This window comes from Prionailurus bengalensis, chromosome A3 (genome assembly GCF_016509475.1).
Source record: "Prionailurus bengalensis isolate Pbe53 chromosome A3, Fcat_Pben_1.1_paternal_pri, whole genome shotgun sequence".
NCBI lineage: Eukaryota > Metazoa > Chordata > Mammalia > Carnivora > Felidae > Prionailurus > Prionailurus bengalensis.
The window spans coordinates 24426439-24439477 of record NC_057354.1 but is presented as its reverse complement, the minus strand read 5'-3'; the positions used below and the strand labels follow the sequence as shown (position 1 = coordinate 24439477).

Here is a 13039-nt window from a genome sequence, read left to right as displayed (position 1 = left end):
AGCAGTATCTATACACAGTTGACCCTTGAACAATGTGGGTGTTAGGAATACCGACCCCCTGTGCAGTTGAGAATCCATGTATGATTTCTGACTCCTCCAAAACTGAAGTACTAATAACCTACCTGTGGACTGGAAGCCTTACATAACATAAACAGTTGATTAACACACATTCTGGGTTATATGTATTATATACTGTATTCTTACAGTAAAGTAAGCTAGAGAAAAGAAAACGCTATTAAGAATCATAAGAGAGCACATTTATACTACTGTATTTACTGAAAAAATTTGCATATAAGTAGATAATGCAGTTCAAACCCATGTTGTTGAAGGGTCAACTGTATACACTACATATACATATGCCTTCAGAAGTCATATTTGAAATTTTTACTTACTATCAAGGCAAAGTTTCCAAATATTAGACACATTTAATTGCTAAAGAAGCCTAGTTAGGAGACAAAATAAAATACCAATGTTTCCTTGAAGAGAAGCCTTGTACTGCTGTATAAATGATGAAAAGTACGCAATCTTTAGCTAACATTTTATCACCTGGTGGTCGGTTTGAAAATTCTGGCAGTTTAGGGCCTGAGTTGTCCAAGTTAATTCCTTGTTCTCCAGGCAATGGCTGCTGATCCGTGTCCTCCAGCCCAGCTGGGCGATTATCTGGGGTACTAAAAAATAAATTATACATTTGGGAGTAAGTTGCTTAGCTTATACATGAAAGTAGCTTAACTTCTCCCCTATTTCTGAAGACATAAAATCTGTTTGCATTATCATCTTTATCGTAACTTCCATATCTCTAGTCCGATAAAATATTCACTGTTTGGAATAAAAATAATCCAGCAATTTCATTAAACAATAAAATCTACTTAATCTAATAATAGTATGGCTATTTACTCAAAGTGCTTTCTACAAATTTCTGACATAATGATTTTCAAGTAATCATCCATCGCTTAAATGTTTTAAGACCTGATCATAGTTTGGACTATCAACATTATAAAGTATTATTCTTGTGAAACCACACTATCTTTGGTATAGTTATCAATTTCAACCATGGAGTCCAGATTGTTTATTTTTTGTGGATATTATAGCGGCAGCTCTCACAATTCATAACACCTTGCAAGAAGTTGTAGGTTGGCTGATGAAAATGGTATCCAGGGAATAAAGAAAAATGGAGAATACTAGAACAAAGCTAATTATTTCTGCTACAGAATGAGTATTTGCAGACATCCCCACTGGTTTTGGGATGCTTTTGTTTTTACCTGGTTGTAGCTTAGAATTTTTAGTGGGGAAAAAGAAACGAAAAAAAATGTTATCTACTAACATCCACATTCCCAAAGAACCAATGTACTCACATCCATTTGGTTTGCAATCTTATTCCTGGCTGTATCTTTCTTCCCTATCTTTAGTTTCCCTTTGCCCTGATATTGGTCACCCAGTTTTAGACAGTATTTGATCTCATTGTGTTCTGTGTGGTTTCTAAGCCTTACCTTAAATCCATTTTAAAAAGTCCTAGCACATGGAAATTTAGAGCTTGAAGCAGGTCTTTAGCACATCCAGATGCCTATAGCAATTTGTTCCTTCTATGACTTCTCTCTCACTTCAAATTATAAGGATTCTGTAGGTCTCTTTACTTTCATGGAACTGCACTGCTAAAAAAATCTCAAGATATCTGGTCCAGTCACTTCATGTTATAGATGAGAAAACAAAGGCCCAGAGAGGTGTAAGAAACAGGTCCAAGGCTCTACAGTGAGTTAATGGTAGAGTTAGGAGCAAGTGCTCTTCCTGTTATACCTACTGTCTCCCTTTTGTAGGAACCCTGATGCCTATATAAGGTCCTTTCCACAATTTCTAGCCCCAACAAATAAGCGATCTTCCTCAGAGCTGGTGAAGACAGCAAGAATGCATACTAATGGCAACTGAATAGCCTTACAATTTTAGACTACTGGGAGAAATAAATACCCTCCCAGGACAGCAGGTTGAAAGCAGTAAAGAATTTAACTTAGAGCTACTGGAAAAATTAGATAATTAAAGGTCTTATTAGGTCTGAATTTAGGAAAATATAGTTTGTTAATATACAGTCACAGACTTTTAATTTATAATACTCAAGAAGCAGCAAGTGAGTATGGTATAATCAAAGAAATATCGTGGGAAGGCTCAGAGACAGTTGGGTTTTATTTTGAACATTTATGGTTGTTTAACTAAAACTCTCCTACAGTTCTAGCAATTTGTTTCAATGAACCCATTTTACATTCATTAGTCACTATTCCCTATTAACAAATGTCTCTTCTAATTTTACGATTAAAGGCAGAAAATCCAGTTTAATCAATATGCCCTCTGGAAACATTTTATCAAAGTCAAAAAAACATGATTAACACTTAGCTTCAAGACATGACATATAAATTAATCGTCCTTCCTGCTATGATCTTGCAAAAGAACTCACCTAGAGAACCTTTACTTAAGGGGTAATTGATTTAAAAGGTCCAACCATGTTAGAATGAGGCTTTAAGCTTCTAGGGATGATGGAGATGGAGAGCCTTTACTTACTTATTTTTTCACAAAATAGAGAGCCTTTGAAGGAAAGGCATCTGTACAAAAAATTATTTCTTTTTGTAAAAAGATTTTATTTTTATTTCTTTAAGTAATCTCTACATCCAACATGGGGCTTGAACTCCCAACCCTGAGATCAAGAGTTGCATGCTCTACAGACTGAGACAGACAGGTGTCCCCAAAAAACTATTTCCATTTGAGAGAGCGGGGAGTTTTGATAAACTTTTCATTTCCAAAACACATTTGGCCTTTCTGGCTCCCTAGTAGCTGTTATAACCCTGAAGTGCTTTGTGGAGTGTAATGTGGTAGCACTGGCTACTTTTCAGTTTCTATGTGCCACAATCCCTGAGACTATAGACTTAAGAGACGTAGATCAGTCAGTTGCAATGTATGAACCTTGTTTGGCTCCTTATTTGAACAAACGATAAAAAAAAGAATTAATTTAAGATAATTAGAAAACTTTGAACACTGTCTGAGTGTGTGAGACTATGGAGAAAGTGTTCGTTTTCCTACATGTTAATGGTATTATGTGTTCATTAAAATAAAAAAACCCAACCTGTCCTTATCTTTCAGAGGTACATAGTACTGAAAATATTCACAGTCATTTTGCTTTAAAATAATCAGAAAGGTAATGGGAGATGAAGGCAAGACAGACTATGACTTGGTAATTGTTGAAGCAGAGGGATTTCATACTGTTCTGATTTTATACACGTTTAAAATTTTCCATCAAAAAAAGTTCACATAGAAATAAATACAATTTGAGGCAAAACTATCACAACCTACTTTAGATCTTGCTGACTATTTTTCTTCTTCCGAGGGGGTTTCTTCTTCTTCGGTTTATTTGCGTTGGTATTATTTTGCTTATTGTTTACCCCAAAATGGCCTGCAGAGATGTCACTCTGCAATAAGTTGACCAACAATGGGCTTGTTAGCGTGACATCCTTATTGACTGGGAAGCCAGGATTCTGACCACAGGACATCTGATTTCCATTGGGTGCTCCACTGAAAGGTGCATTGAAAGGCATCCCATGGCCTGAGAAGTGGTTTCCCGAGGCACTGTTTCCCTGCATGGCCTGCACGTGGGGGGGAACCATGTTGGTTTGTTGCATGTTAACCTCAGGCATCATCTGAGACAAACTGACATCATTGTTTGCTGTAGTAGCAGGATCACCATGCTGCTGGGCCATGTGTGGGCTGGGCCCTGGTGGTCGCAAGACCTGCCCCTGAATCCCCATAACCTGAGATGGACTGTTGCTCACGGGCCCTTGCTGTGGCAGCATCTGTCCTGATATCTGTCCCGTAAACTGCACCATGTTTCCTTGCATGTTTGGAGTTGGTCCCCTCATTATCTGTGCTGGTCCCGGCATGACATTGGATTGGTTCTGAGTGTTAAACTGTTGCTTATTCCCCTGCATCTGATTGGTCATGATTTGCTCTATCATTGGGTTCTGTTGGAGTAAAACTTGCCCCTGAGGCCCCATCATCTGGTTATGTGGCGCCATCATTTGTGGGCCCTGTTGGGGAAGAATCTGCTTGGGTGGGGTCATCCTTTGAGGCGAGGGCCCAAGATTTTGGCTTTGAGGGTTCACCATCATCTGGCCCTGAGGCATAAGCTGGGCCCTTGAAAGGATCATAGGATTCTGAGGGTTCAAGGTTCCTTGCTGCTGGACCATCTGGCCCTGGGAGGGCACAATCTGCTGGTGCATGCTCATCAGCTGAGATGGTGGGCCCTGCTGGGGCTGGCCTTGCATGTTGCCCAGGTTCACCTGAGGAACCCCAGAACTACCAGCCTGCTGGCTGTTCATGTTGCCATGAATTCCCATGAGGCCGGGCTGCATCATATTTGGTGGCCCGTGGGACACCTGCATCTGGTTTTGAGGAGGACCAGCTCCTTGACCACCTTAAACAAACAAACAAAAAAAGGACAGTTTCAGATAGAAATACTCTTACATTGGTATTAAGATACTCTAATTGGAGAAACACCAATAACCTATATATCCACTGACCAACATAAATAAATATGCTATGTTTGACATATTTTCTGTGGCTTTTTTGAAGTATGGAGACATGACTGTGGAATGATTGGTTACATTCCCAATGACCACACAACAGAGAAGGGGAAATGGTTTCTTTACTCCTATTTGGTAACTTAAAGATAACACTTTGAAGATCAAGAGTTTAGTTTCTTTCAGATGAAATAAAGAGAAAGGCAGCATCTCATTGTTTGAAAATGACACGTAGCTATTTTAAGGTGAAGAAAATTAATGAAAAGCCCTGTAGGCTGGTGAAATAAGCTCTGCTTTAGATGAGTCAGGAAAACAACAAATGTAATGCATTGTCTTAGGTAAACCTTGGCAATGCTAAACATGCTTCCTGGAAAACTAATGACTCTCAAAGTTTACATGTGTGGTATTGGATGCTGCACGTGAAAGGAAAGAACACCTGATACTTCCTAAGGACAGGTTTCCTCTGCCCCAGTGTGGTAAAAATTCCTTATTCCTTATCTGAAGCTGAGCCTCTGGTGTAAGTCAACTGACAGATAACCCAGAAACTGCAGACAGAGGAACAGTTACCAAGGGATGTTAAAACTTCACTGACCCCTAGGCTCAGAGCTTTGGAGAAATGGTCTCCTCTGAGCCCGCTGGTGTTAAATAAATCTCTGATCCACCAAAACAAACAAACAAAGAAACAAACAAACAAAAAACAAAACTTCACTGACCCTTCCCTGTGGCAGTCCCTGGTGGATCATAAAGCACATGTCCTATTCTCAGTTATTTCTAATTTAGACAAAGACATTGCCTGGCTTGCTGCAGTGTTTACTTATTGTTGGGTCTTTAGGATTTTCCTATAATTACTTGCATTATCTCCCCCTTTTTACTGAATACTCTTTTAGATTATTTTATAGCTCTTTGTCACTTTTAAGTAAGGACTAGAAAGTGGCAGCCATAATGAAGTTATGAGGCCAATCCACACTCCAGCCAGGGAGGCAGGGGACAAACTGTCCCTTGTTCACATTATTCAGTTTTTCTGAATCCCAAAAAAGATTTTGGGATCATTAGCCTTATAAACTCTTAACTTAAACTCCATGATCACTGTATATACTGTATAAACTGAATATTCTGTACACATTGAATATACAGTGTATACTCATTCAATCATTAATTACTTCTTGAGTAACTAATATGCACAAGACACTTTTGGTGCTAAGGTAGTATCAATTAACAAGACACACCAAACCCCTGACTCTATGGAGTTGGCAAGAGACTGTAACAGACAAATATTTTTTCAGGAGAACTAAAAGCTAACAAGAGAAATAAAGTAAGGTTAAGAGAACAGAAAATGAGAGACAGGAGTAGAACGATCTTAGGAGAAGTGTGTAAGTCTAAACAGTATGTGCCTGTGGAAGGCACCATATAGAAATACAAAATAGATGTGCTTGGGTGGAAGAATGATGAATGATTTTATCACTATTCATAACTTCCTACAGAAACCATAAATTCACATAACCAGGAATGCAGTTTTGCATTGGCAGATGGGTAAAGTAAAACAGTTTAATCTGCCCTTCTCTCACGCTTCAAGAGGTAGTTTGAACTTTAAAAAAAAAAAAACAAAAAAAAAAAACTAAGTTAGAACTTTTCTTGTTCCTTAGTGATTTACCATTAAAAGTTGGAACCACACAACTAAATTAACTCTAAGTGGGGATGGGGAGTTCTCCACAGAAAATGTTTGCACTTACTTCATTCCGATCTGGCTCAATGAGAAAGGATAAGATTAGTCCATGTGGTGCCTAAGCAACCAGAAACATGAAGTCTGGGCATATTACAACACTGTTTTACAAATTTTTTTAGCCATTCTGCTCTATCCTATTTCTCCACAAATACACTGTCGGCATTAAATCTATACTGATTAAAGTCTGTTCTTCAAACACCACATTATAAACCAGAATTTAGACATTCTGCATAAACAAAGCTAACATGTACTATAGAGAGATTTTGAAAGGTGCAGTTGCCCAAAATGCCATGTGTCTCTGTACTTACAGTTTCCTTTGCCAGAAATGCCTTTTGCCCTTTTACTAACTTGGGGGTTGGCAAACTATGGCCCATGAGCCAAATCAAGCCCACTGCCAGCTTCTAAATAAACAGTGTGTGGAACACTGCCATGCTCATTTGTCATATTGTTTATGGCTACTTTTGTGCTGTGATAGCAGAGTTAAGTAGTTGCAACAGAGACCATATAATCTGCAAAGTCTGAAATATTTACTATCTGGAGTCCTTTACAGGAAAAAAAAAATTGCTGAAACCTGCTCAAACTCAAGTTTAATTTCCTTTCCTTCGGTTCCCAAGACACTGTACCTACTTTTGATATATTAGTTATTGCCCTGAAAGAATAATTTGGGTTTGAGATTAAGAGAAGGACCAGGATTTATATTTATCTGTATATTCTTATTATCTATCATGGTATCTAGCACACAATGTTCAATAAATGTTGGCTGAATAAATCACAGAAAACAAACCTGCATGCTGGACAGTTTGATTTGCTTGCAGCTGAGGGGCTCCTGAATTCCCAGGGGTGGTTGCTGTGGTCGAAGGCACCTGACCTTGTATAAAGTTCGGATTGGCCTGTCCTGCTGAGAAGCCAGGTGGGAGGCGTTTAGGCATTCCTTAATAGAAAACAATGAGTAAGGCAGTTACCTAGCAAATTTATACTCTTGCTTAGATGTGGAATGAATAAGGAAGGATGAGCTGCATGAAGTCTCCACTGGCTTAGCTCTCTCTGTCACACTGGTAAGATCTTTAATAATAAGGTTGGGAAAGATGGTTAAAAAAATCAACACAATCTCTTACATGAGCATTGTCAAAATGAAAAAGAAATACTAAAAAATTTACACTTAGAACATGCCAAGGAAGAGATGGCAATCTGCTCCCTAAATGTGATCTGAGGCCATGTCACAGCAAGGTTTAGGGCTCACTTTTCTCTGTAATACAACAGACCCCAAAACTTTACATACTTTAACATAGGTACCAAAGTAATACGCTAAATTCTCTCATATTCAAACAAATTGATATGAAATACTATAAAACAAAGAGCTGGGTCCTGATATTAACAATAGGTGATTTTTTTTCCATTGAGGGAAATGGATGACAATCTCCTTTGTGGAAAACTTCCCCCAATATTGTGCTCGTCTCTTGGGAAGAGACAGGAGATTAGCAACAATCCATAGGAGCTTCAAAGTGAGGCTATATTAAATTATCATCATGCCTTCCCCTTATAAGGTTTGCTGCAATTCCGACAGCTATGGTACCAAAAGCCATGCTTTAATGGAATCTTACTAAAGTATTACTTCCTTTTATAGGAAGGTTTAATTTCAGAAAACAGATCTGTAAGAAGGAGGATCTCAGAACCCACTCATTGTTTATAACATAGGCCTTGATGTGGCCAGATCACCTACGTGAGCACATAATCTGCTCTATGAAAGCATCAAGACCTAAAGCTCATTTAAAAATTTTTGTTTTAGTCCATTTATTTTTAAGGACCAATTTTTCAATGTCCTGAAAAACGCTCTGTAGACAAATATGCATTTGTCCTTTCTTTAGCAGTGACAAGTCCCCATTTGCATGCTTCCACTATAATTAAATCAGGAATCACATTTGCAGGAGGGACTACCCAGCTTCCACTGATCCAGGACTAGATGCCCAGAACAGTGAAGTTTGGAACTGAAACATTCTTGCATTTTCTAAAAACTTCTTAGGATTTAAATATCAGAGCCTGCACGTCAGTAAAATTAATTACAAGAGAGTGAAGAGACTGATGAGCAACTTAATTTCACCAGAAACCATGAGAACATGCCTTTGCTATGTTGCACTAAAGATGCAAGGGTTTTTTTCTGGGTAGGCAATGGGTGTCTTTTGGTGGGGATATGTTCATCAGATGACAGTATTACTGGCACTCTCTATACCTTACTGAAAAGCTCCAAGCACATTCATGTGCACTAGATCAATGATTAATAAGATAAATAATAAACATGGAGATGGATAAGTTTTACTGTAATCGTTTTACCTCTCACACATTAAGCTCCATTGCTTTTTCTTCATACAAGAGGCACCTTACAAAATAAATAAATAAATCTCCTTTAGGTATAACTGATGGAATTCCCTCTCTAAGGAGCAGGCATTGGCATTATAAACTATAAAAGTCAATGATCTCTGAAATTATTCCCCTTTAACACTTTAATCAAACTTAACAAATACCATGCTTACTACTTTACGAAGAATCAAACTTGAAAACTCGAAGGGCCTTTTCCCCAAAAGACCCTGTATTTATTTTTTTCATTTTTGCTCTATTGCATAATCTTAACTTTTTTTCATCAACTGAGCGATTTAAATTAATAAAATGCATGTTTCTTCTGGACATCTTATCAGTCCAAGATCAAGCAAAAGTAATTTAAAAAACAAAATGAAAATCTCTACATTGAGCTTTACCTGCATTTTCATCCAGAGGGCTAGCTTAAATGTAACCAGTAAGATGCTGCATAATGTATCAAGTCAATAATGTATCAAGTTAACTAAGTTACATCAAGTGTCACCACTATATCCACAAAGCCAAATAATTACATCCTCCCTCCATTAACTCTAAAAATTGAAGTTCTACTAAGATCTATCTCCAGTAAATTTATCAACACAAATAGCTTCAGTGCTCCTCACCTCCTAGGCCTGGATGTAAACTCTGTGGCCCCTGGTTTGGTGGCTGCTGCTGCATCACCATGAAGTTAGGTGGCACATTTCCCTGTTGAACCATAGGATTCCGACCGGGAGAGCTGACGGGCTGCTGAAATCCCTGGGGAAGTGGGTTATTTTGAGGTGGCCTTGGTCCCATCTGCTGCTGAGTTTGGTTAACCGTTGGGGAGGATGCAGGGGATCCCTGCTGGAAGGAGGAGGGTGAGGAGGCAGGAGACTTGTTGGTGAGGTGGGGCTGCTGCAGGGGGGTTGGGACCCTGGAGGGCCCTCCCTGCAAGCTCTTCATCTGAGGAGCTGTGAACTGGCCTGGGTTGCTCATCTGAGGAAAGTTTGTATGGGCTTGTGAGGCTTGCTGGCTGCCAAAGGGATATGGAGGGGGCGGGTGGGAAGGTGTCTGTACCGTGGCTAAGGATGGTCTTGCCTGGAGCTGCTGTTGCATTGGGCCAGGCAAGGGAGCCTTCTTCCACCCTTGGCTTGCAGTCATTGTGCCCAGAGAACCCTGGGCTGGAGGAGGCTGAAGGGCTCCAGAAGGCAGCTGGTTCCAGCCTGGAGGAACAGGCACCTGAGTTGGGGCAGTAAACTGGGGTCTCATTCCCTGTGGCTGTTGCTGCTGATGCTGCTGTGGGGGTCTTGCCTGCAACTGCTGCTGCTGCTGCTGTTGCTGTTGTTGTTGTTGCTGCTGCTGCTGCTGCTGCTGCTGCTGCTGCTGCTGCTGCAGCTGGGGAAAATTAGCTGGGTTCATTTGTCTATTCACAGGGACAGGCTGCATTGGGTGGTGCGGGGGAGCTAAAGATCCTGAGGGATGATTTTGCTGCTGTATATGGAGCCCAGAGAGGAGTGGATCCATTGAATCTGTTTAAAGACAGTCAACAAAGCAAAAATTAAACTACTGCAACCCTAGATCCTACAGTAGTCCTGGCAATCGTGAAAAATATAGAGTAAAATCCCCTGGTACCTTCAATGAAATGTTTGCGAACACCTTCTATATGCAAAGCAACACACCAAGATGACAGAAAGATGAATATTGTCTAGAAAGAGCTTATGGTTCAAAAGTGGATATAAGAGCCAAACATAAAATGTGGAGAGCAGTATTTTCCAAAGCATATTCTTGGGAACTATGTTCATTAGTGTTATAAGAAAATAAAACAAAATACAGTCAATTTGGTTTGGGAAACAACTGAACCTAACCACCTTAGACAGGTTTCTTCATGGCAGGACTTCCAGTGCCTCCAATACATTAATTCTGAATCTCTAGGAAGGAGGTAACATATGATGCACTTACCAAATTTATTATGGAATTCTCTGCCAAGAAGTATCTTGCAGGACTAAGTAGCCCAAGGAATGCATTGTTAGGAATGTTGGGTTGTAACTGATAAGAGAAAGAGAAATTCTGAGAAGGAAATGGACTTTCAACTTGAAGAAATAGGGCAGATTTTGTGAAGAAGGTGGCATTTAAGTTGGGCAGTTAGGAACGTGGAATCAGAAATAGCTGAATTTTGTAATGATCTCTGCAGAGAGTTCCAGCCTCTTTAAGCCACAAAGATTGGAGGTCATTACCTGACTGAGAAGCAGGGCGAGGAGTCCTGGGCTGCAGCTCTGAATTGGGGCCTGGTGCCATCATGGAAGATGACACATTTCCACTCTGGGGTATCATAACAGTGGCAGGGCTGGTCATCCTTATTAGTCCTAAAGGAAAAAGAAAATCTGTAGAATAGAGTACTGGAATTGGCACAACATTTGTTTTTAAGTAAAATATTTCAAGAAGATAAAAAGGTATGGAAAATTTATGTACCCATCATCCACCTTGTTAATTAACATTTTGCCCCATTCCCTTCAGATACATATGTAGATACAGCAGAAGTCCCCACTCCTTCCCAATCTCTTTCCACTCCCACTCTCTTATAATTGGGATTAATAGTTACATGCATGTTTATCTTTTCTGCGTATGTGGAATGTATGTATGCTTTTCTGTATGCTTTTAATCTTTGTATAACTGGCAAAGTCTGTCTTCTTCAGTTTCCTTTTTCTCTTAATATTATTTTTTGAGATCCATCCATCCTGACTGCTATTTTATAGAACCCACACATTTATTCTCCTGCTGATGAATAGTAAGATTCTCCCTCCCACTGCCCTGAATTTTCAATCTTATAATTCTGCAATGTCATGTATTCTTGTGGACATGTGTCTTTAGACTATATACCCAGAATTCCTAGGTTTTAAATTATAAGCATCTTCCATCTTACTAGATATTGCCAAACTGCTCTCATAAGTGGTTATGCCAGGGGTGCCTGGCTGGCTCAGTCAGAGGAGCATATGACTCCTGATCTCGGGATCATGAGTTCAAGCCTCATGTTGGGTAAGAGATTACTTAGGTAAATAAATAAACTTTAAAAAAAAAAGTGGCTATTCCAATTTATATTCCAACTAGCAATTTGAGAACTCCTCTTGTTCCGTGTCTTTCCAATTTCTGATACTGCTAAGGCTTTATAGGATTTATCATCTACATTAATAAGTGAAAATATATTATCCTCTCTTCATGTCTTTGCTTTCTGGCATCAAGATTAAAAAGTAACTTCAAAATAGAGCAGAAAAGCATCTTTCCTCTTTTTCTATGCTCTGGAAGAACATGTGTATCTGTTCTTTAAATGCTTAGTAAACCTACCTGGAAACTATCTGGGTCTGTGGGTTATGCTAATTAATTCATAAGGACACAGATTTTTAATTATTTCACAATTTCTTAAATACAGATTTTTCAAGTTTTCTTAAGTCAGTTTTGGTTAAATTATATTTTCAAGAAAACTGTTAATTTGCTGCTGCTTCAAAATTTATTAGGCTAAAGTTATTCACAACTTTTTTCCATTCATTGAGATATAATTCACATAGTATAAAATTCACCCTTTTAATTTTTATTTTATGATTCTACTTCTAAACTTTACTTTTTTAAGTTTTTTAAAAAATATAATTTATTGTCAAGTTAGCTAATATACAGTATATACAGTATGCTCTTGGCTTTGGGAGTAGATTCCCATGATCCCAGCGCTTACATACAACACCCAGTGCTCATCCCAACAAGTGTCTTCCTCAATGCCCATCACCTATTTTCCCTTCCTCCTCGCCACCCCTCCCCCGCAATCAACACAGCTTGTTCTCCATATTTAAGAGTCTCTTATAGTTTGCCTCCCTCTGTTTGAGACTATTTTTTCCCCTTCCCTTCCCCCATGGTCTTCTGTTAAGTTTCTCAAATTCCACATATGAGTGAAAACCTATGGTACCTGTCTCTGACTTATTTCACTTAGCACAATACCCTTCAGTCCCATCCATGTTGCTGCAAATGGCATGATTTCATTCTTTCTTATTGCCAAGCAGTATTCCATTGTATATATAAGACACATCTTCTTTACCCATTCATCAGTTGATGGACATCTGGGCTCTTTCCATAATTTGGTTATTGTTGATAGCACTGCTCCAAACATTGGTGTACATGTACCCCTATGAATCAGCACTCCTGTATCCCGTGGATAAATGCCTAGTGGTGCTATTGCTGGGTCATAGGGTAATTCTATTTTTAATTTTTTTTTTTTGAGGAAGCTCCATACTGTTTTCCAGAGTGGCTGCACCAGTTTGCATCCCTACCAACAGAGCAAGAGGGTTCCCATTTCTCCCCATCCTGGTCAACATCTGTTGTTTCCTGAGTTGTTAATTTTAGCCACTCTGACTGGTATGAGGAGGTATCTCAATGTGGTTTTGATTTGTATTTC

General features: G+C 39.1%; 1 protein-coding gene across 13 annotated transcripts in view; it reads right to left on the bottom strand.

The window, feature by feature from the left end:
• Positions 1 to 13039, bottom strand: part of NCOA6 (nuclear receptor coactivator 6) — a 109429-nt gene that overhangs the window by 23519 nt on the left and 72871 nt on the right. For 7 of the 13 annotated variants that reach the window (XM_043604701.1, XM_043604713.1, XM_043604703.1 and 4 more), the window contains 5 exons: positions 10839 to 10967; positions 9249 to 10133; positions 7061 to 7207; positions 3331 to 4447; positions 547 to 668 (listed from right to left, as the gene is read on the bottom strand). In XM_043604701.1, coding sequence (XP_043460636.1) covers positions 547 to 668; positions 3331 to 4447; positions 7061 to 7207; positions 9249 to 10133; positions 10839 to 10967 — 2400 coding nt within the window. The other 6 variants (XM_043604709.1, XM_043604706.1, XM_043604707.1 and 3 more) reach the window with 3 other exon arrangements.